General features: G+C 34.2%; 1 protein-coding gene across 3 annotated transcripts in view; it reads left to right on the forward strand.

Moving 5' to 3' along the window:
• Positions 1–24,793, forward strand: part of DPH6 (diphthamine biosynthesis 6) — a 214,199-nt gene that overhangs the window by 36,259 nt on the left and 153,147 nt on the right. The window contains exon 4 of one of the 3 annotated variants that reach the window (XM_043555713.1): positions 1,209–3,140. The exons of the other annotated variants lie outside the window; for them this stretch is intronic. Within the exon in view, the coding sequence (XP_043411648.1) occupies positions 1,209–1,394 (186 nt within the window). The 3' untranslated portion in view covers positions 1,395–3,140. Of the gene's footprint in view, positions 1–1,208; positions 3,141–24,793 lie in introns of those variants that run through there. 3 annotated transcript variants of the gene reach the window in all.

A 24,793-nucleotide genomic window follows, 5' to 3' on the forward strand; every position in this document is an offset into this window, starting at 1 on the left:
GTTGTAAAGGAGTCTCATATAAAGTTACCAACCTTAATTGAGTCTTTGAATGTGTATATAATTACAATATACCTTCAAAATAATCTCTTTTCCGTGATCCTCCAAGGTTGCATTTGAGAAGACTCTCACTGGTTTTTTTTTGTTTGTTTTTTGGGGGTTTTTTTTGATGTTTAAAAAGTGGCCTCCAAATAGAGAAATGGGCTAAGGATATGAACAGGCAGTTTATAGAGAAAGAAATCCAAATGGCCAAAAAATGTGCAATCTCACTTACTCAAAAATGCTGCTATTATTTTGGCAGGATTAAGAAATGAAATTGGTTTTGAAGAAACGAGTGTCTTATGTGCTGCCAGCAGCCCTATAAATTGGTTCAGCCTTTCTGAGGTAATTTGGCAGATCTCATCAGACACAAAAAATAGATTCTCTTTACCAAACGTTTCTACCTTGGTAAATTTATTCTGAAGAAATACAGATGTATTCAAAAATTAAGAAATGACTGGCAAACTGAATTATGGTATATATATATATATATATATATATATATATATATATAATGGAATATATGGCATCAAAAATGAAGTTGCAGAAATATATCTGTACATGTTATTAGAAGAAGCAAATAGATTACCAAATACCCTGTAAGGTATAATTACAGTTTTGTAAAACATATTTGTGAAATGTATGTATAGAAAAATAATTGAAAGATGTATTTAGATCTGCATGTAGCAAGTATTAAGAATGTGTAATTTTTGCACATTTGAACTTTTAAATTTTTTCCCTCTAATGACTACATTGTATTTGAAGCTTCTTTGTTAATGATTTGGCCTCCATTTTAAAATGCACAGAATGGTCTAGGAGGAAAGGAAACCTGATAATCAACAGGATGTCGCCATTCCCTAGGTCCTTTTCTGAAGGTTTACAAGGAGCCTGTTTTTCTTTCAGAACTTGTTCTTGAAAGCTGTGTTTGAGTTTTGTGGTTATTGTTGCTGTTTTTCTCCCTGTGACAAATGCCTATCATTTTCTAAACAAGAAAGCCAATGTCCCAGTTAGGTGTGTGGAGTGTTTCTCATTCACTCTCAGCCCTGTTGTGTTAATACTGAATAAGCAGAGACAGCCTGACCAGTGGTGAAAGATAGGACGCCAGCCTCAGGGCTTTTTCTCGTCAGCCCTAAACCTCTGATTGCCACGTTTTCCTAATTTCCCATTTCCAGGGCATCACTAGAGTGACCTTGCCTGCTGAATATGATGCTCTGAATCTCCAAGATTTTCACATGAATTTGGAAGTGGGCAGTCAGGCGATTGTTTACAGGACTCCAAATGAACTGTGCACTCACAGCAAGTTTGATAAACACACATTTCCTCCTTTTATCAGTGAGATTGCAGAATGTGAAGTATGAGTTTCCAGTTTTACTTATTCCCTTCAACCCTTTTCCTGTTTAAAAACTTAGACATACTAATTGGATGCTGATCTGTCCCTGTTTTTTAGTCTGTTTACTGATAGTTGACGGTTTATTCCAATACTTACCTAGGCGAGGTTTGGCAGTTCTTTAAATAATAAACTTCCCATGTATTCAACTTAAAGGAGATTCATCCCAAGGAATGCAATGTGAGCACTAATTAACAGTAATGACTGCTAATCACTTTGCTTTTTATACTCCTTTAGGAGCACTGCTATTACCCAATGTAGTTAAGTAAAATGCTTGTATATGAATCAACAATGCTGCATCCTTTTAGCAGCTATTGCTCACAATCAAGCTTTGCATAAATTAGAGTTAACCAAAATTGATTTTAATATCCTGCATTTCTTTCTGCAATAGTAACTAACATATCCAGTTAAATACACTGGATGTTTAAAAGGCATTCCCTGATTTTTTTTTTTTTTGTAGTCATACTTATGGTAGATGAAAAGCAAGATTGCAAATAAATTTTCTCACAGTTGACGAACTTCCTCTTAGATTTCTGCAAAATTGCATGCAGCATACTCTTCATAGGCACACGGCAACACTTGGATTCTGTTGTAAGAATTTTATCACATCAATGAAAATCAATAGGTTTATGTTTAATTTTTCTGAATTTGTGCATTTACTTCCTAGAGGATCTTACAGCTCCTTTAAATTATATAGCCCATTTATATAAACTTGGTTCATAGGATTGTGCATTCAGTGTTCATTAAAAGGGGTTGTTTTATTATGTTTGGTGTATTATTAGACTCTTATAAAAGCTTTCTGTTTATTTACATGCATTCAACATACCTACAAACTGCCTTGCCTCAGGAGGAGACGGAACAAAACTCATAAATTAATAATTTAAGGGAGCAATACCCAAGTAGCATTTTGGTTAACTTAATAAGCTAAAGCCTTAGAGTCAGTGCTGGCCACTTTAACAATGCTTTACTTTTGACTTTTATTGGCTGAAAATAACTTGTTAAACCAAGGCTTTTGTCATAAAGTGAAATCTACATACCATCTGAAGTCCCTTCCCCTCTTTTTTGATTTATGAGTAGGTTGACATATTATTGAAGAATTTTTAACGCTTTCACAGTTCTGCACTTTGATTTCAGAGAAGGTGCTAATCTCTCTGGAAGTTTGAGAGTGACAAAATGAGTTGTATACTGTTTTTCTGGGGAATTTGGGATTCTTTATTAGAGGCCTTAGTTTTATGATGGTACCTATATTAATGTTGATTTATCAAATACGTGATGTGGTGTTGCGATCTGACATGCATTAGCAGAATGTCCTCCTTTTGCATTTTACATGTTATCTGTAGTTGCCTGGTCATGACATTGTAATTCTTATAGCTAATGCTAGTGTTTCTACAGAGGTTCAGCAACTCAAGACATTATTTTTAAGTCACCAAAATACAATGATTTCCCTTTTATTTTTGTATTGCTTTGTAGTGTCAGAAATCTAAATTTTTGGTGAGTAAACAAGTGGAAAGAATTAAGTGGTAGTGTAATGAAAAGGTTTGTATTTTTTATACTAGTCTTATTGTAATACATTGCAAACATATGTATTAAAAAAAAACTTTGGCACTATACTTAATTGAATTTAGTTTCAAAGAACCGCAAGAGGAACGATGTAGAGAACAGAAAATATATGGAAGCTTAATTGAATGTTATTCATATCTAATTATAATCTTTGTGCATATTGTTGTAACTTTTAAATTTTGTATCCCAGTACTATTGCACAATAGCATGAAATACGTGTCTGTGAGGAAAAACTTGTTTTTTCTATTTTGCTTTGAGTTTGAGTTCCTGTGTGTAACAAAATTACGTTTAAAAACGGTGAGGATTTCAGTTTTGATCCTTTTTTTGTTTTGTTTTGTTTTGTTTGCAGTGTGTTTACTTTCATGTGAGAGTGATTGATCTGTAGCTGTCATTTTACCCAAAGAGGGGACAAATGGAATTGGCCTTTTAGACAAAAGTATGCAAACAGACTGCATTCTTTCTGTTGATAGAATTATGGAAGGATTGCATGAGGTGCCACATTCATTTTCCTATTGATTGTAAAAAGGATCCTGCAATGGGCTGCTGTTTCCATTGGATAAGGAGGTGCTATGATTAGTTACCTTTCTCTTGAAAGCACTACAAAAGGAAATGCAAAATGTGTGCAGTGCAGTGTTCTCAATTTGACAGTTGTTTTTGTTAAGTTTTTTTGCCCTATTGAAGTCCAGTCTATTTTTAAAAAAACATACATTTTGGTTTTGTCCCTTATATTAAGCTTGGTAGATTTCCATGCGTTTGACCCTTTAAAGAAATTATACATTGTAGACAGTTTTTCTAGGCTTCTATTGTAAAGCTTCAAAGCTGATGCAACAGTGCCCTCTGTAGTCTTTCAGTGAACAGTAGATAAATGTAGATGATTTGGAATATTCAGGTAAGAAGCAGGATATTTAAATTTAATTTTTGCTCAGACAAGAGACTCCTTTTTCCTGACTAGACATTCTTGTTTTTCACGAGCGGCTTTACTTTAGACAAAGGGAACAAAGGACCATTCTGAGTTTTCATTTAGAATTATTGGCTACCTCTTGTTGTTACCCAGTGGTAAATCTCAAGTTTTATCAGACATTCATCAGGGTAATTTGAGATAGAAGGAATCTTACAAGCTGTACTGTCTCTTCATGAAATATCTTTTTGAAGTTGTGTTCCAATAGGAGTATTTTTAAAAATAATTTAGTTCCTTTGTGCTCTTTTCTTCTATTTAATTAGAGCCTAAGTGGCTGCCTAGAACTTAACTTTTACTTGTCCCTGAATTGGGTAACACAGGCTTTATACAGGACATTATTTAAATTCAAACCCAGGGAGTTACACAATGTCTAAAGTATTTGTCATTCATTAGCATTTATTTAAATTTTAGATTTCCCTTCCTTTCTTTATTGGTTACCTATTTGATTGTATATATCGATAGCTAAATTTTTCATTGTAAACACAACTTTATGTGAAGTTATTAGATGATAATAAAAGCAGGCATCATATTTAGCTGTGATCAGAAGAGAAAAATTCCATGGGCTAAGTTTGTTTTCCTTCTGAAAGGGTTTTAGTAAAAAGAGCATGGGCCCAATCCTAGCTTCTCCATGTATTCACTATGTAATATTGAACACATTTCTTAATCTCTGAGCCTGCTTTCTTGTCTGCAAAATGGGAGTAAAAAGTGTTTATCTTTTGAGGTTTTTGTGAGGGATTAGAGATAATGTATATTAATTGGCCAAGTTGTTACAAATCCCCAAATGGTTACTTTGTTCTAAAAATCACAGTGTGAAGGTAAATGGCATCGTTTTATACAGGGACATTTCAATAAAAATGTAGAGCACATTTAATGCACTTTAGAGTTTTCAAAAATTTCTGTCTCATGACTTGCAATGATTTATGTGAATCTGAAAGCTGACATGGCATCCCTCAGTAATGTGGACTGACACAATGAGATGTGCATTAACTTTCAAGTCTTTACAGACTTCATCCCCAAACTTCTTAAATAAGCCATGTTTATAAACTCTAATGGACATTTACTAGCAAACCAATGTTTGGCAACTTGTGAAAACTGATAATAAATGAAACTCAAACAAAGAGTCTTTTACTGTTTCAAACCCTGGGTGTATTGGGGAAAACTTAGGATACTTTTTGTTTACCTGTGTTCTCCGTAGTAGTCTAGAGCCCACATTTTTCTAGGTAAGTGGATTTTGCTTTCTCTACCCAGTTACAGAAAAAGACTGATTTATAAAAATAGATGAAAGTGGAGCTTTTCTGGTTGAAGTGGAGATGGGGGCTCAAGTCTCTTTTTGAAGGAACAAAGTTTAAAAACCATTTTGGTGCTATACCATATATGTATATGTGTGTGTACACATAGATAAATTTTCTCTGTCTCTCTGTCTGTCTCTCTGTCTCTCGTACAAAGGCTTTGTGCTGCTTTGATTTGAATTCAGAGCAGTTAATTCTATACCTGGCACATAAAAGATGCTCAATTAATGTGTGCTAAATACAGAATTTTTTGAGTACCAGGCCTCCCATTATTGACACAGAAGATTTGAGATACCATATGTTTTAAAATGCACAATTTAATGTGGCAACATTCTATTACAATAATTGTTTCTATGTGAACCCTTTAAACAAGCACACTTCAAGTGTAATTCACCAGTTTATTTTTTAAAAATCAACCTGTTGTGACCACAAATAGTAATGGGAAATGAATAAAACTGTTCAGAATTTGTCTTCCAGATGATTAAAAGCTGTTGCATTCCACAGTGATAGATTTAGCAAAAGATTCTGACATTTCAAATGACCTGATGGTAAAAATAATCTTGCACAAAGAACTTGTGAATTAAATTTTCTCAACATTGACTAAAGCATTGTTTTTCTTGTAAAGTTCTTATTTGTGCTTCATATTGATTTTGAGTAATCCTGAATTTAATGTTATAATAAACCACATTTTGTTTTTAGTATATCATTTGGGTTAAAATTGAGAACTATGAAAGTATCTTTTAAAAAAATATATTATAAAGAAGGAACCAGTGTTTGAAACCAATAGAATGAAATGGAAACCAAATATGGTAGGTTTTTTTTTTTTTAATAGTGACCAGTTGCAGTAAGAAACATGTTTAAAATTAAATTCTGGTTCATAAGACTGACAAGATGCTGTCTACAAAAAAAAAAATGAATAAGGTATTTTTCTTTGCAATGAAAGTACCAAATTAAGAATCTGCTTAATTAAAATAATGATAAATGTAGATTACATTACTGAAGACAGTGAAATACAGCTGCTCTGTCTAGTGAGAGCCTGCATAATTTACCAAGACTGTACAAAGAAGCAATGGAGCAGCCACTGCAGACTGTTAGAGGAAATGTCCTGTTTATTCTACATACATTTCTTTTTTTAATTAAAATGTCAATGATAATTTTATAGCAGTCCTCCAAAGAAATCCCTTAAATTTCTTCAAGGTGGTAGAATGTGAAATGAGATCATTGCTGCTGAATGAAACAGATTAAACCCTAGAAAAAAGTAGCATTTTATTATTTTTTTATTAACTCAGCTTTCGTTATTAGGAGCTAATATTGAAGTATGTATTTTTTTTAAATGAGTCTTTCATGAGAGAAATGTGGCAAAATCTTTGAATACACATTTTATTTCAAAATCTCTTGGAGCCATAAGCAAGATTTGGGTGGAGCCATAAGTAGCATTGCTTACAAATAACAAAATAGGTATGTATACCGTGGAATTCTCTAAGTGAGACGGACCCCTCTGGGTGTATCAGGATTGACTGAGTGGTATTTCCTCCTCAGTTCCATCACTGGACTATAATGATGACCAATAATATCTTTATAATTACATATATTTAAGAAAACCAATTTTGTGTATAACAAATGCTTTTTTTGTTTTTGGTGTTTTTTTTGTGTGTGTGTGTGTTTTTTGTTTGTTTGGGGTTTTTTTTTTGCCTACAAGAGATAAGTGGGATTTCTGGAGTCAGACTTGTCTGTGTTCTAGGCTTTACCACATGCTAGCTATATGACCTTGGTTTAGTTAACTTCTCTACACTGTGGCTTTCACATTTGTAAAGTTGGGGCTGGCGATGGTACCTACATCATAGGATTGTCATGAGCATTTAATGGGATAATCCATGTAAAATAGATCATAAAGGAAGCCTCAGTAAATGTTAACTATCACATTAAGAATAATAATAGTAATAGTAATGTTAACTAATATTAATGTAATATTAATATTATTAATAATATACCAACTCACTAGATAAAATGTTTCTCCTGCACGGGAACAATGGAAGATTGCTCATACTTAACTAGTTTAATAGGATCATTGTTTAATAGGATCAGTTGCTTTCACACTGGTGAATATGTCAAAGCTTGTGCATTTCAATATGTTTGTTTTAGACTTTGCATTAGGTTGATACCGACTGGAATTTATTGAATATTTTCCATGGTTTAGTTTTTCTACAGGGTCTTCCAGGAGTCCGTCTGCTAAAAACTTCTTAATGGAAAGGGTTTGTGGGCAGAAAATGGTCACATCACTAAGAATTTGAGAAGTTTATATGAGAAAACGGTATGAGGAGAAACTTCTTCAGATGATTTTATTCTATACACTTTTTTCTTTGAACTTCAATAAAATGATAAGTGCTAGAAGTGCAAAGATAAGAAGTCACACACTATATAACCATTGTTTGTAATGTTTACACATGCTGTATGAGTTGCAGAAGGTTAATATACATTTACTTTTTTTCTCTTGGTTAGTTGTGGGCTTTTTTCTAGTTGCCAGAAACGTAGATGATTAAGGCACAGTGCCTGTCTCAGGGAGGGAGAAAGTTACTGCTATGTATTCATGGAAATTATTTGTAGCGAATTCTTTGCTCTTTTAAAAATATTCCATTTTTCTTGTAGTGTATCTCTTTGTTCCATGACTTGGCATTCATCCTTCATCGTCTAGCCATTGTTGCTGAGTTTCTCCTAAGAATCCTGTGGGCTTTGAGGCTCAGTATTGCTCTATCTGTGCCTGTTTGGGAATTATACTGATGACTTTTGATTTAGAGCATAATTTTGACTAATACCTTGAAATAATTTATCATTTATTCTTAGAGTCTTAGAATCTCCAGGTTTCTTCCCTATCCTGGTCCTCTTCAATAGAGAGCAGGTGACTATACATTAACATAGGTTTTCAGTGCTTCCTCCACAGTACTACTGTAAGATGTTTGCTGAAGTCTGAAGTATGATTTAGCACTGAAATTGAATCAGACTTTCAGTTCAGTGTATCCTGAGGTCATTATTAGACAGTATTTGCTTCCTATTTTAAATTAATTGTTTTTGGAAGGCCAGTAGCTGCTCCCCCTCCCCCCCCCCCATTATTTATAGAAGCATCTTCACATTTATTTCAGACATTCTTTAGGGCCATCACAGATCAGATTCTGTCAGAGGCTAGGTGATATTATAAACTTTAATTTTAAGTTAATATCAATGGGCCTTGTTTCACATGGAGTTCTTAAACATTTATACTTAACATAGAAATTCGGTCTTCATCTTTGAGTAGCTTGTATTGTGCACAGAGTTTCTTCTCAGAATGTTATTTGTGTATATTTTAGGCAAAACAGTGTTATATGATAGATAAAACTTACCTAGTTTGTGAAGATTTTATATAATTAGAAGCTACCAAACTTAGGTTGGTGTTTTTTGCTTTAAGGTTAATTGATAATTACCAATTCCCTACTGTGTGTAAATCCTTGCATTCACTGAATTCTGTTTTATATAATGGCTTTAGTGTGGCTACTCTTCACCCTATGTTTATGTTGATTTGGAATCAACTGATTAGTCAAGCAATCTGAAATGGAAATGATACAAAGCATTTACAACCAAGAAAAGTTAAGGGAAAATATAGTAAGTTACAACTAACTGTTACTAATAAACTAGCTAAAATAATTGTTTCCTAAAACCAACAGCTTGTGGATTGTACACATTTTTGAGTGTATAATTTTCATTATCTGCACAGTTTAAAGATGTGTTTTAACTATGTTTGTCAAAAGAAAAAAACAGTCTTTGTAATTATCAACTTTTAGAAAACAAAATGAAGATCTATAAATTGTGTTTTGATTTATTGGTAACCAGTTTCTTATATTTAACCTAAACGCTGGAATAAGCCTCCTAAAATGGTTATCATTTATTTTCTGCCATTATTTGGTGCTTTTGCGTAGTAAAAATAACACTGGCATTGATGAGATCCCCTTTGCTTTCTTTGTGTAGTTATTAAATTCTAATACATCTGACTTTTCTGCATTCTTTTATTTTACTTTCATTGTTTTTATGCTTAACTATCTGTGTTTGTCCTCTGTCTTCTGCCTCTTAGGTAGTCCAGAAAGCTTCTTTCCTCTGAGACTAGGTTCTTTGTACTCCTCTTGCAGACACACGTACTTTCTCTGTGCAGTGAAAATAGCTTTGTTAAAACTTCACAGGGTTCTTACCCTTGTTCTTCACGCCTTGGTTTTTTTTTTTTAATCTAAATTACTCCTTAATATTCTTTGATACTTAGGATAATTGTTTTCTAAATTAAGGAGAACACATGAAAATAGAAAAAAAATGTGAAGATCTTACTCAAAATTCAATCATTTAGAGTTAACATTTTGACGCATTTCCACGCATATATACTTAACATACTGTCATGGATACACACAGACACACACACATGTATAATCAGTTGTGTGTATAACTTTGTAGACTGCTTTCTTTTAACTTAAAATATCAGGAGCATTTCCCATGCCATTAAAACCTCCTTATGAACATAATTTAATGGCTACTTAATATTCCATCATGTAGCTGTATAATAATTTCCTTAATGATTCCCTAATTTTGTAAATTAGGCTGAATCTAATTTTTAGTATAAAAAATAGCACTTTGATGTGGGTACATCAATTATTGTCAACATTTAAAAATATTAATTTCTTAGGATAGATTTCTAGATGTATAATTAATGATTCAAAGTATATGATTATTTCTCAGGCCATTGATACATATTGCCTAGTTGATTTCCATAAATAATATACCTGTTTATGCATGCATTATTTATATTTTGAAATTCTAAGTCTTTGTTTAATGTGTCTGAAACCTCAACTTGGAATTCTATTTTTACAGTTCCTGGCATGTGGTGAATACAAGCTGGGAGTAGCATTCTGCCCATCTTTGACTGCATTTTATTCTTGGAACAAAACCAAAGAGATATGTGTTAGGGCAGCTCAGTCATGTAACGCAAGGCATAGGGTGATGTTTTTCCCCCCATATTGTGAGAAGTCATTTTCCAGTGTTTTAATGGGACTACATTCAATAGATAATCTGCCACAAAGTGGGCTGAGTTTTAGTATATTGCATACTAATATTGTGCCATGTGGATGAACACAGATGCAGAAATAGATACATATATGTTATTTTTTTTTAAGTTCCAGATGTCATATGAATTAAAACTCATTTTTTTCTGATAAGTTCTATTTTCTGACTAGCCACACTGTAGTCTCTGGATATCAACTGGTTTATTTTCTACTGGCATCATTAAGTTTGGTAGTATTTAGAAATTATTTCCAATTTTCTCATTAAATAAATGCTGATAGACTATTGGATTAATCACAAGAGATTGATCATTTTGGGTATATATATTTAATATTAAGCATAATATTTTAGGTATATTTCACACTCTACAAATTATTACTGTAGGTATAAGCCATTACTTCATGTTCATTAAATCCCATAGAAAATATCTTATGCTTCCTTTTTTTAAAAATGAACTTCTATCATTAATGTTGGCTATTTTTATTATGTTATGAAAAATAAAACAGTAGTGCTACTCTTTTGAATTTAGTGGACTTAGTATAGTAACATTAATTCTATAATAATGGTAAATTCATTTGTAAGAATAAAACAAGTAATGTTCATTTCATGGTAATTATAACTAAATGGTTATTTACACCTTGGGAAAAGAGGATTAGATCACCTTTTTGGTATTATAACTACCTTTTGCTGTTGGTCTCTTTGCTTTCCAGAACTAGTTCTGTGTTTACTTGTATTATACAACTAGTATTAGGGGATGCTGGCTTCTTTGACATACTTACTCTTTTAATGCTTATTGCTTGGCAGTTTGTTGTTAGTGATATGAACAGCATTCCAACACACCGGCTTAGGCTGGTATGTGGGAGTGTTGTCCAGAGGGGGGATTGCTGTTTTTTCCCAAGCAGCTGGGTTCTCACTTTATTTCTTCTTCTTTCCAGCTCTAAATATATCTGCCTCTACGCACTGTGTACACTTTGTGGTTCCATTCTCTTCTTTCTCCTGTCACTTTCATTCTGTTTCTCCTGTCTTCCTCTTTCATCTCCCTCATGTATTTGTGCATGCTCATCCACAACTATACGTGGATTTTCAGGTATTAAAAACAAAGATTGCAGGATCTAGATCTAATTTAGTTGCTAAAGTTTTGCGTACATTTTCTCCCTGTTTTCTCTTTCATTATTTAAATTGGGGTCATCTGTAACATTTACACGTTTTTATGAGTACAAGCTCTTCTGTCCTTAAGCCTTTATGTCTCTTAATGATGAATAAACGGTACAACTAGAGAAAAAAAGTTAGACCAGAACTTCCAAAACTTCACTATGTAGACGAGCCATCCGGGAATCTTATTAAACATCCGAGTTCTGATTCAGTTGGTCCGGGTGGAGCCTGAGATTCTAACACGTGCCTCGGTGATGCCAGTTCTGCTGGTCTGAGGCCCCACTTTGCATAGTAAGGTTTTAGACTCTGGTTCCCTGCTGAGAGTGTCATTTATTTAGAAAAGGAGTATTTGAATTTAAAAGCCAGTTTGTTCATATATTCGCTCTACATATTAGCTATAAGAGTCTAATACGTACAAGGATGTGGGGATACATTTTCTTTTTTAAGACATAATTTGCTATGTTTCTACAGTTCTCTAATTTAGGCAGTGGTAAAGCATGGTGATTTAGATGATCTCTGAGTCTTGGGCATTCTGTGATGGTCCCATGTACAGCTTCCCTGGTTTAGTTGGCTGTTTAGTGTAGACTAATGATGACATGTCTCTAGGTTGATGTGGGTGATTAGATTTTATGGTGTTGAAAAACTTTTCTTGTGGAAGTTTTGGGAATGAGGGTGAGGGGTGGGGAATTGGGACCAGGGATGGAGGCGCTGGTGTAAAGGAGAATTAGATGACAGCAGAAAAATGCTTTGTTCCTTCTCATCCTTATGATGAGCACTAGGAGAAGCATGGACAACTGGATTAAAATGAGTTACCTGTTGAAAGTGAGAAAATCACCCAATACATATGTAGAAGTTATTCCCATTATGCTTTTAAATAAGAGGTGTTTCATGTCTTTTAAATAAAGAGATCCACATAATTTCCTGTATAAAAAATGGACAGCTTCTAGCACTAAGGATGTATCAGAACCTACAACAGATTAGAAGATGGGCTGATTTTAGAAAGGAGATGCTGTGACCAGCTTCTGCGGGTTGGCCCATTATTTGCAGTCCATTAGTCAAATGTGACCACCATCAAAACACTTGCATCTTTAAATTGCAAAATATCTTGATCTATAACATTGTTGAGGAAAAATGATCAAATTATCTAACATGGTTGGTTCCTGAAATGACTGAAGCCACGTAGTCTGTTGAAAACTCGAAGAAAGAAATGTGGGAAGCCTTTCCCTTGCCAGTAAGCACCGTGCTTGAAAATAAATTGTATTTTAATTTATGACCCAAAAAATTCATCTAGCTTTTGCTTTTTTAAACCTTTTCAAACATTATTTTAGAACTAGGAACAACATTTTAGTTATATTTCCAATCTTATTTGTCTATGTACTTTCAATGAATATAGATTGCCCTTTTCTTTCGGCAGCCTACATTTAAAAAGCTTATGTTTTGCCATAATACAGTAGAATTATTTGTAGTAATGTTACAAGTCTCTAAACTGCATGAACATTATCCTGCTGTTTTATTGTTTTATAATGTAAAAGTAAATGCAAGCATTAAGAAATGTGCAGTGCTGTCAGGCTCCTTCAGGATTTAAGAAAATTGCCCCAACTATTGAAGAACTGAAAATAATCTTTCAGGTCGCAAAGAGCAGTTGTTATAATATTGCCTAACATTTTGCTGTTTTTTTTACTCTAACCATAGTGGTGATTTGAGTCAAATGCTAAAAAAGAAAAAAAAAAAAAAACCCTCAGTTTTTATTTAATTTCAGCACTGCTATTTCTTTGTAAGAATTGCATGTAAAACATCATGGTTAAAAAGTAGGAATAAAATAGAGGACTCATTCTTAACTTTGCATAAACCTAGACCATAAATCTGTTTCTTGTAATAATAGAAATTTTGCAGTCCAACTTCTTGATCCAATCTGTAAATTTGATAAAATAGGCTTAAATAGTATGTGTTAATCACAAAACTGAAATTGTTGCCCTGTGAGCTCTTCATAAAAGTGAAACAAACATACAAACAAAATCTAAAAGCCATACCTTCCAGAAAAGTTCACATGAAGCATTTTGGATTTTTAAAATGTAAGGAAGGAGGTATTCCTTACGGTTTTAGCCTTTTTTCTATCTGTTTTAAAATATTTCCATTTAAATGCAGATTTTGATTTTCCATCTGGGACTAGGTGGAAGCCATTCTATTACACTACTAAAAGAATAATCCACTTTAACACAACATTTCTCCCTAAAGGGATGGTCTTTTCTAGTCATAAGGTATTATTTTTCTCAGAATGATATTAACATTCATGATGTAGCGATTTTATCTTGATTTGAAAGATGTTTTGTTCTGGCAGTAAAAGGGATTAAGAGAATGTCTTTTGTATCCTGTTGCTAATATATATATATATATATATATATATATATATATATATATGTATGTGTGTGTGTGTGTGTGTGTGTATCGTCTTACCTTGCTCAAGATTAGGTATTAGCAATTTTCAAAGAGTTTTGGGTTGGGTTATGAGTTATATTTTTAGAACATTAAAATCTTTAAACCCAGTGAAATGGAAATCACCAGATTCATTTAATCGAATTCTTAAACATTGGGTTGTACAAATATTTTTTTAACAGATCAAGTAGCATATTTGAAAATTTCTGAACGAGCTATAACATTTTTTTGGTTTCATTTTCTTTTGCCTTGTAAAGAAGCCTTTTGTGTACATAAGAAAAGTGTTAGAGCAACTAGTTACTGCATTCAGTGTCATAAATGTGTTGATTTTGTCTCACCTTCTAAATTTATTAAAACTTTAAGATAAAGAGGGATTATATTAATTAAATGGAATGTCTCAAAAGAAGAAAGGCTCTATAGGCCTCTCTGCTATTTGTTGGGCAAAGTCTTGGCGTGCAGAATATAGCTATCCAAGGCTTAAAGCACATTGGGACCCTGTGTAGGATGCCAGCGCCATGCCCCTAGGCGCACTGTCATTCAGCCGGCAGATTAATTAACCAGAGGCTGCAGAGGCTCGTGCTTTCAGTCAGCCCATTCTTGAGGCAGATAATGCAAGGTTTTTAAGACTTTGAACATTCAAAAAAGTTTTTTTTCTTTACAGAATCATAGTGTATAGTGACACTTTTTCTACGAATCTAGGCATATATATACATATATATGTATGTGTGTATATATATATATATATATATACACACACACATATATTTTTTATTGTTGTTGTTCTCTTTGCACATGTGATTTTAAAATCCAACCAGAGTATGATATGTATAACCCCTAAAGAGAAAATTTTTCTAGTGTCAGTGTGCACGCTTAAAACTTCCTAATTAATGATTTACTAAATCACACTGAGTAGCGGACTCTTTATTTTGATTAAGATTTAGGAGGTTTTAACAGAGTCAACTTAAAAAATACATTTTTGTTTCTGATCATAAACTATGCTCATTCAAATTTTCATTAAGGTCACTTTTTATCTTCAGCAAGGACATTTCCATTCATACACAAAAATGTTTTGAAATGAATGAAGATTTTTACATTCTAGTGTTTTATTTAAGCAACAGTTTTAAAAAATAACTTTTAACATACCTATATATTACATTCATCTTTAGAAATGCGTTCATTAAATTTGATTGTTTTTTCTTTCAATCTGGTGTGTTTTAGAATTATATTAAACATTGTTTAATAGCTTAGGGATAAAATAATAACTGATTATTTTCTAAATATAGCGCAAGGTCTATGTTGATCAGATAGTGTTTTATTTGTGGCTTAAAATTAGGAAAGAACAAGGACATAACTAAATGCAAGAAAACGCATAATTTCATTTTAATTTTTTTAGCAGTGTCGATACAACTCCCTCCTCCAACCCCCAGCCTTTTTTTTCTCTGACACTGTCAATTTGTTAGCGTTCTCACTGGAATTTATTTTGTTGTAGTAAATAAAAGACAAGTCATTATTAAACAGATTTTGCTGTTAATTCAATGTATGATTACCCTTTGCCATAGGTACTTTTAAGGGCTTTTATCCAAAATAAAATTCATTAAAAATGCAATTAAAAAAATCTATTGTTAATGACTGCTTGAGTGACTGGCTCATAATTGGCTCATTACAATAAAAAAGCAACTGTTTAAAAATCCCGACAATGAGATACAGTACAGAGTGAACAATTCATTGTAAGGCCCTATGTGATTACAGGATCCTGAAGGTGAAGCAGAGAAGCGTGCAAATCTGAGACTCCAGCACAACTTTCTCTTTTTCACCAGTACAGTGAGTTCAGGTCATGACCTAGCATGGGCTGTCCAAGTAGGAGCCCCCCTTATTTACAGTGTCCCTCACTGAAGAGTAAACTTAGGTAATATATTCCACTTTAATGCTAGCACTCAGACTCCTCTTTGTTTCCCTTCCCCCGAAATCTTTTCAGTTGACTTAGATTACAAAGTTGTAATCAGGAAATCTTTAGTTCTGTTGGGGCTAAACTAACAAAGACAATATTGTCATACAAGCCGTCATTATTACCTGCCCTTTTGTTAATGCAGGGAAGCATGTAAATAGCTCTTTTTCAAGCTCCAGAATTTTTATTTAAGCATTCCTAGAGATTTGTTTTGTTCTAGTATTTTGGTGGTTTGCTATTTGTATTAAATTATTTTGAATTAATTAATTTTAATTCATTTTATTTTAGGCCATCAATCCTAAGTAAGATAAAAATATAAACTTGGTGATGCAGGAGGAAAAGTAAATTGTGCACGATAAGGTTTTTCTTAACAAATCGAAGTTTTATTTCTCTTTTTGTGTCTTGGATTTGGCATATTATGGTTTTAATAATGAACTTTGCTATGTCAAACATCAGCTGTTCTCTGTAGAGTATAAAATTGTAAAATTCTGACAAGTGTAAGAATGGTCAATAAATTTCTGTTCAGAGTTCCACCTATAAGGCAGAAATCCTAAGTTCCAACAGTAGTTTAAAGGGTGTCTTTAATGAGCCCTGTATTTCCAAAATGCTTTTCCTGTTTAAGGCTAGAAAAACAGTAAAAGTTTAAAGACTGATCACTCCTGCTTTTGTTTAGTCTACAGTGGCAATATTAATGTTGCCTTTGTGTTCTGGTGAGTGACTTAGGTGTAATTTTTCATTATATGTATTAAAAGTTGAATTATTTTGAACTCTGAACTTAGACCAGCCCTTGTGTGAACCTTAGCATATAAGCAACACAGTCACTTTAGGATCAGAATCACTGAATACTATTGACATTATTAAATGCAATAAAAAAATGTTGATATTAGAATTTAATACAAATTAGGAAAAAAACTGTCAGTGAGATACTCATCAGTTTTTAAAGGAATAAGACATATGTAATGAACTTCATTGTAGCGTAAGTAACAAAACCGCTTGGGTATTTCATCATTACTCTGTTACTTTGAATTTCTCTCATCACCTTATTTTGTAATCTTTACTTTTTTTTCCTTAGTAGAATTAAGAGGAAATGCTTGCAGAGGAAATAACTGCTTAAAACATGGTAGAAATCACATTGCTTTCTGGTTGAATTTTTCTTTAAAGATCTACTTTATACACTTTACTTTTATTCGTATAAGCAAAACTTAAGAGCAGTGTGTTTCCCACCCTTGAGGCTCAGTAGACAGCTTCAGTCCACCTCACACTTATATTTAGTTGGGCATGTAAACTGCTGTTTTTGTGATTTATAAATGTAATTTAATAAACCATTTGGTAAATACCATAACTGGGTCATACCAGAGCCCAGATATTTTCTTCATTAAGGAATTAGTGTAGTGGGGAAAACTATTGAGACTTAACACTTCACTGTTTAGTTCATGGGGATATTTTGTAAAGTTTATAATTTGATGATTGTTTGTGACCAAGTCTTGTGACTTAGAGATAGGCCTAACATTTATGACTTCTGTTTGTTTTAATATATTTTATTATTTACTCAAAGATTGCTTGTGTAGATGGTGGAGTTCTTTGCTCAGTGGCACTTCAAGAAAGAAAGTCTATACTTGTATTAAAATTTAAACAAAAATATCCTCTGCATGTTGCTAAGTTTTTAGGCATTTCATGGGCAAATAATGATTAATTAAGATTATGATGTTTCCTATGATGTATTAATTTATCTTCCCATGTCCAGGGCACATTGATTTTGAATATTAAAGAAGAGCTACATCTGTTCATTCATCATATATGTTCTGAGTGACTGCTCTTGTTCTGGGCACTGAATACAAATATCAATAAGAGAATGTCCCAGTTCTGTAAGAGCTCATAGTCTAGATTATTAATGACAGTACAATATTATATTGTGATGATAGAGTTATTACTTTTTTTTTAACAAATGTTATGGGGATATAGAAGTAGAAGAGAGATCCGCTTTTATCTGGGAAAGGGGCAGGATGGGCAGCCCCTTTCCCAGGTGATAATACAGGTGAGCAAGGATTCATCAAGAGGAGAAGATTAAAAATGACTTCCTAAACTGAGAGAATATTATTCATGGTGCATGGGTTGTGACAAAGTATGGCACATACTTCCCAAAGGCTGGTGATTAGAGGATGTGTATAAGGAAGGGCAGGAGTAGGAGTAAGAAGGTAATTTGGGGTCAAGGTATGAAGAAAATTGTGTGCTTTACTGAGGAATTTGTAAACCCCATTTTGTAGGTAATGGAGAGCCATTGAAGGCTTATGAGTTAAGAAGAAAAGTAGATAGAGTTGTACTTTGTGGTAGCGTAGAGGAAGCTTAGGGAGAGGAGCGATTAAGGCTGCGTCTTTCAGATATATTGAGATTAAGGTATCTCAAAATAGGAGGCAGCAAAACTAAATAGAAATCAAGACTAGACAAAGTGATGGTAGCGATCATCAGCATATAATTAATAATCAAAACCATGTGAGTAAATATGGGGAGGAAGTATTGCATAGTGGGAAAGAACTTGAACTCATATCTGGTTTCCCAGCTGCCACTTTCTAGCTACATGACTATGGGCAAGTTAGTTACTTTACCTCGCTGTGCCGCAGTTTCTTCTTTTATAAAATGGAGCTAAAAATTGCCTACCTTATAGAGTTGTTGTGAGGATTGAATGAGTTAACATAGTGTTACTTATTGTTATGCTATTATTTAGGGTTGAGAATAGGCATTTTGTTCTTTCCCCTATGAAGTGTTCTGTTGAGGAGGAAGAAAATGGCTGATCAATAGAGGGCAAGAGTTTTCTAAGATGAGAGAGAATGGGATGTGTTTATAAATTAAGAAAATGCAGCCAATAAAAAAGTTACTGAAGGTACAAGTGATGGAATAAGATCCAGGAAGATGCAGAAGTGATTGTGCACAGAGCACAGGTTGGTAGGTCAGTTCTGGACAGAAGGATATAACTATGTTTAGAAAGGAGAAACAGAATGATAAAGACTGTCCATCCAGCAGCTGCTATTTCGAGGCAAAGCCATCTCCCTCAAATGGGTGGAGATGATAAAAGTAATTAAGGGATTTGAGGAGAATTTTAAATATTTGGAATGATCTCTAAGGAGAAAGGAAACGGGGTCTGAAGATTGCCAAACTGCCCAGAGCCCATGTGGGGTGGGAAACCAAAAATTTGAAAAGGAGGCAGTCTTTAAAATTTAATGTCAATTAAATTGAAAATAAAACTAAAGATCTTTTATAATAAGATCACTTTTTTGGATGTTACTTATATTAAAAGGCAAGTAATGTATTTTATTATGGGATATATAAATAAAGCATTTCAGAAATTATTATAGAAATAACTGCTGAGTAAATCTCAATGAGAACAACCCTCCGTACTTCAGAGAGGGGAATGCAGCATTAATATGCATTTAAATGAATACAGCTGCTAAAACACAGTATTTTCTGGGCAACAAACAATAGATGATGCAATCATTTTATGATGGTCACTTAATACATCAGTGATGAAAGACCCTCATGCCAGAAAACAATTCACCCAATCAAACGAATAGCCACACCACCCTGGCATTAGTAATGAGATTAAGGAGACCTAGGTGCCTGGACTGCTGACTTAAATGAATTAAAAGCAAAGGGAGGGAGCCAAACCATAAGAGACTCTTAAAAACTGAGAATAAACTGAGGGTTGATGGGAGTGGGAGGGAGGGGAAAGTGGGTGATGGGCATTGAGGAGGGCACCTGTTGGGATGAGCACTGGGTGTTGTATGGAAACCGATTTGACAATAAATTTCATATTAAAAACAAGCAAACCGAGACATCCACAGATAAGTTAATAGATGTCTGCATAACAACTTGTTGTTGTAGTTTTTCTGTATTATGTAAGTGGCTTCAAGAGTTATTTCAATTAGTTTTTTCAAAAAATCCTTTTTAAATGCTTATCCCATATTTAATTTATTAAGCAGTTTTCCCATTTTGAGCATGGCGAATAATCTTTAGAATCCTTTCACTTCATATACATTAATTTATATTACAAAGGATTATTAAAGACACCAATGTTAACTGCTTACAATTTTTTAACTCATGAGAAATTGAGTGTTGATAGTTTGGATTCATAAATAGAAAACAAAACTCTGAATGGGAGATTATTTATTAATAGACGAACAGTGGTTGGAAATAGGAATGCAGAGATTCTGGTGGTGTTTTGTTTCATTTCCTCTCACTCTGGTAACTACACAAAGTCTCATTTAATGCTTAACTTTTTTTCCTTAACTTTTGGTTGACAAAAATTTCAAACATGTATAGAAGTAGAGAGAATAGCATTATGAATCCCTACATAGCTGTCTCCAGCTGTAGTAGTTTTCAACATAAAATGCTTCATTAATGTGTACAGATTCCTATGATGTGTTGGTGCTGATATAACTAGTTATATCTTAATTATAAATATAAAAAAGCCCAGAATAGCATCTAAAATTAAACATCAGTTTGCATAAATAGGCTTTGAAGGAGTAAGTTTTTCCCTCTGTACCCTAAGGGAGCATTTTAAAGCCATTGTTTTTATTAGTTTCCAGTTAGGGCAATTAAAGCATCATAATTCTAGGTTATTTATCAAATGAGAGATTAAAGTCAAGTTAAGAATATCTACTAACTACATGATAAGAACTGAACTTATTTTGGGAATGCTAAACTTAGATAAGTTAAGGTCTGGCTTGAGAGTGTCTTTGAACCACTGAATAGTCCTTCTTACCCTGATTAGGAAAACTCTTGAGAGCTGTTTTAAAATACAGCCACCCTTAAAAGTACATGAACAAAATTTAAATAAGAATGGCTTTCTACTTTTCCTCCAGAAGATAAATATAAAAATTTGAGTTTTTAAAGTTTCTTAATGAAGGAACAAAAATATGATCAGTATTTTGCTTTGTGGTTAATTTTTCAGGAACACATTTGCTCTATTTACTTGAAAACAAACAGCTGGGTTGACTTTCCAGTACTTAAATCAACTCAGTGGTTCCTAATTGTGTGTGTGTGTGTGTGTGTGTGTGTGTGTGTGTGTGTGTGTGTGTGTGTGTGTAACAGAGACTACACGTTTGTTTTTCACCAGGAAGTTGAAGAAAAGTAATGTGCAACTAACTTTTCTATCTTTTTCATCTTATATGTGAAATATGATGAAGGTTCCTAGGAAAAGTTACAGTTGTCAGCAATTGGCCCATGTCAGCAGTTTAGAGAACTAATTGAATTTTTGACTAATCTAAACATTAATGCTGATAAGAAAGCTCCTTTAGCATTCATGAGCACCACTTTGCTCAAACGTAAAGAAACATGATATTAGTGAGAGGCATAATTTTCAACAGAAAGTGATGTGAATGTGAGAGGAAGCTCCTAATGTTTTTCCATATCTCAGGTTATTATAACTATTGATAATCATGAAACTAGAAGAAATAATTTTTGAAAAGAGAATGGGCAGTGAGACAGGGATAAAAGAGAAGTACATGGACAACGTACTGAATAGGTAAATTCATACAATGCATACTTAAGCTAAGACCTATTTTATTTAATATTAAAAGTTAATTATCACAAAAAGGGAGTAAATGTTGCAGTCTGTGTGCTTAGAGTTATTCCTAGTAGAAACAATGCTGTCAGATACCAGGTTTGTGTGGGCATGGTGGCTTGCCCATGTTTGGTACTCCCCTCCCCGCCCTTATTTAAGTGAATAAATAAATGCCAGGGACCAAAGCAGTGGGAGTTTAGCCTTCGAGTGAACAAGCACGAGTGAACAAGCACGTAGTAAAACAATAGGTTGAATTATTGTTTGCAGGACAATAGGTTGAATTATTATTTAAATCATGACAGGGATCCCCAAGTCAATTTACACTTCTTTGTAAAAATAGCCCTGGCACTCATTCTCCTTGATCACCAGGTTGCATTGCTAGCAGACACAGTTCTGATAAAAGGTAGTGAATGTCAGATTAAACTGACTTGGATCATATTGGGCTCCCTGTTAGTATGTTGAAAATATTTGCAAGGTAGAAAATATTGCCATCAATGACCCTTTCATTAGCCATAACATTATGATTCTACTTATGGAAAGTATGAGGTTCAAGACTGAAAATAGGAAGCTTCTGGTCAAGGGAGAGCCCTTCACTGTCTTCCTAGGATAAAATCCGTCAGCATCGTATGAGGTGATTATGATACTGATTCTGTTGTGATGGACACTGATGTATTCATTATCTTGCAACAATAGCTTACTTACAGGGTAGGACCAACATGTTTCTCATATTTGTGACAGGAGCGAACCTAGCTTCACCTTTAACTTCTCAACGTCTTGACCTGTTGGCACTATGGAAAGCAAGTCACACCATTGCAGTCTGTGACCTTGCTGACACCCAGAAGGCTGAATGGTCCCTTTAGCAAGCTGGTTGTTACGGGCATGTTATTGCCAGGAACCTCGTTTCTGCTTCTGTTGACACTGCTGCAGCTGTTGTCAGGGTACTTACGGAGTTAAATGGGAAGCTCACTGGCATGACACCCCCGCACCTATGACCAACAGGCAAACCTGCCAAACACAATTTCCAGAAAGTAATAAGGCAAGCATCTGCTAGACCCATAAAGCTGTGGTTTCCTTTTACTCCTGTAACTGGCATTCCCCTCAATACTTAAATGAATTCACTTACTGGTACAATAGTGATGTGGCCATGACAACCATGCTATTGATATTAGGGGCTTCGGCTTCTATTCCTATAGCAATAGTCAGGGATCATCTCTCCCAACTCTTCCCTCTTTATCTTCCCTCTCCCAAAACATACCATAGAAAATTCCGATTTCAAACCTAAAACTTTTACCAGATTTTATAGGGGTAGAGTAAGGGACAAAGATATTTCTGTATTCTGTGCCGTTAATACAAATTGCACTTGGCCCAAATTTGGTAGATTGGAATAGAGGAAGTATTGACATCAGTCAAATATGCTTTTATAGACAAAAAGATACATTAAATCTCATAATAATCAGAAAAAGAATTGGGCGGGGGGGGGGGCGGTGTATAGAAGCAAGGAAGGGAGGGGGGAATCCTATCTTTCTATAAGCTCTGAAAGTCCTGCCCTTAGTCTGTTTCATTTGATTCTGGTCATAGCATCTCAAGTGAAACTTTGTCAGGAAAAACGGGAATTGGAAAGGAATATGAGAAGGATGGACAAGTTCATTTATATTTGGTATTCTAGAGCTGGCAAGAGACACATTTAGGAAAATAGAAAAGTATAGAGTGGCTTTCTCAAGGAACAGCATACTACTGGAACTTACTATTCTAAGAGGTATATAACATTGTGGAATGGCGAAGTAAGTAATCCAATTAAATGGGCTATTTTACACAGATTTAAAGTAAGTGCTGAAAACTATATATTAGCACATGAAAGCATATAAAAAGATACCAAATTACACATACAGTTTCACAAGCATCTATGTAAAAACAACAATGAATAGAGACTAAAAGGGAATATGACAAAAATGTAATAACTTAGGCTATGTTAGCAGAGTGGTAAACTGTAATTTGCAAGATTTAGCATTGTGAAAAAAATTATGACATATCAGATCTCTCTGTTTAGAATTCTGTAGGAATCATTAAGGATCATTTTGTGCTATCCCACAATAGAATGACCCATTCTCATCAACAAGGAAGCATGTACTTCTCACCAGCAGCAGTTTCTTAACTATACATACTTCTTGGGAAGTGGAGAGATGTGGAGGGAGGAAGAGGAATGAGTAGAAGATTCCTGGATAACCTTAATCTTGTGCTTTGATAATGCTGTGACAACCTGTGTAGAAATATGTTTTTTACGATAGTCAAGGAATAAGAGGATTCTCTAATTCTTTCCCAAGAATTGATTTTATGTTTCAGACTGAGGTAGGAAGGAGAGGGCGAATGAGGAACAGGAAATAGAGAAACTAGTTCTATCAGTTCAGGACCTTGCTGTTAAAAATGAGGGGCCTGAGACTGAGGTTTTAGCATTCTAGGTTTATCTGAGAAAAGCCTTCTGAGTACTTACAATCCAAGAGCATGGTTAGAAAGATATTTGAGATAGTATGAAGGGCATGGGTTTTTGACTTCTGAATTAAGAGATGTCTCTAAACTCAACAGAGAAAAGGTGCTAACTGTTAAATTTAGTGGTGGTCTTAGCTTTTAGCCCCCTTGCTGGGCTTTATGGTCTTATGTGTGCTCAACCTCTAGAAAGTGAAGAAGATGGTTTACAGAGTGATCAACTAATACCACATACGCTTTCTTCTAGTATTGAAAAAAGAAGAGCACAGCTCTCCAGAAGTCAACAATAATACAGCATTTAACCCATGATTCTTTTGGTCTGGAATCTTCAATTCGTGTGGTATTTGGTGTTTGTGGTATTGTTTTTACACTATTGGACAGTGTTATAGAATAGCATGTTTTTTATTTTTTTAATTTTTTTTTTCAACGTTTATTTATTTTTGGGACAGAGAGAGACAGAGCATGAACCGGGGAGGGGCAGAGAGAGAGGGAGACACAGAATCGGAAACAGGCTCCGGGCTCTGAGCCATCAGCCCAGAGCCCGACGCGGGGCTCGAACTCGCGGACCGCGAGATCGTGACCTGGCTGAAGTCGGACGCTTAACCGACTGCGCCACCCAGGCGCCCCTAGAATAGCATGTTTTTTAAATACCTCATACTTTCAATAAATAGTTCTGAAATGATACTAGATAATTTTAACTATGTTTGAATTACTTCAGTTTTGTGATTTGGTTTTATTCCTTTTAACTATGAGTTTGAGTCATCCTTTTCTCTCCATTTTATTGAGGATTGATTGAAATTTTGATATATTGGCAGGGTTAGTAGTTTTTTTCTTTCCTTTCCCGCGTACAATATAGAGACTGATGAAAGTTCTATTCTGTTTTTTCAAGGAATGAATTCACCATGTTATGGAGCTCTTCTTCCTG

This window comes from Prionailurus bengalensis, chromosome B3, assembly GCF_016509475.1.
Source record: "Prionailurus bengalensis isolate Pbe53 chromosome B3, Fcat_Pben_1.1_paternal_pri, whole genome shotgun sequence".
In the NCBI taxonomy this organism is placed as follows: domain Eukaryota; kingdom Metazoa; phylum Chordata; class Mammalia; order Carnivora; family Felidae; genus Prionailurus; species Prionailurus bengalensis.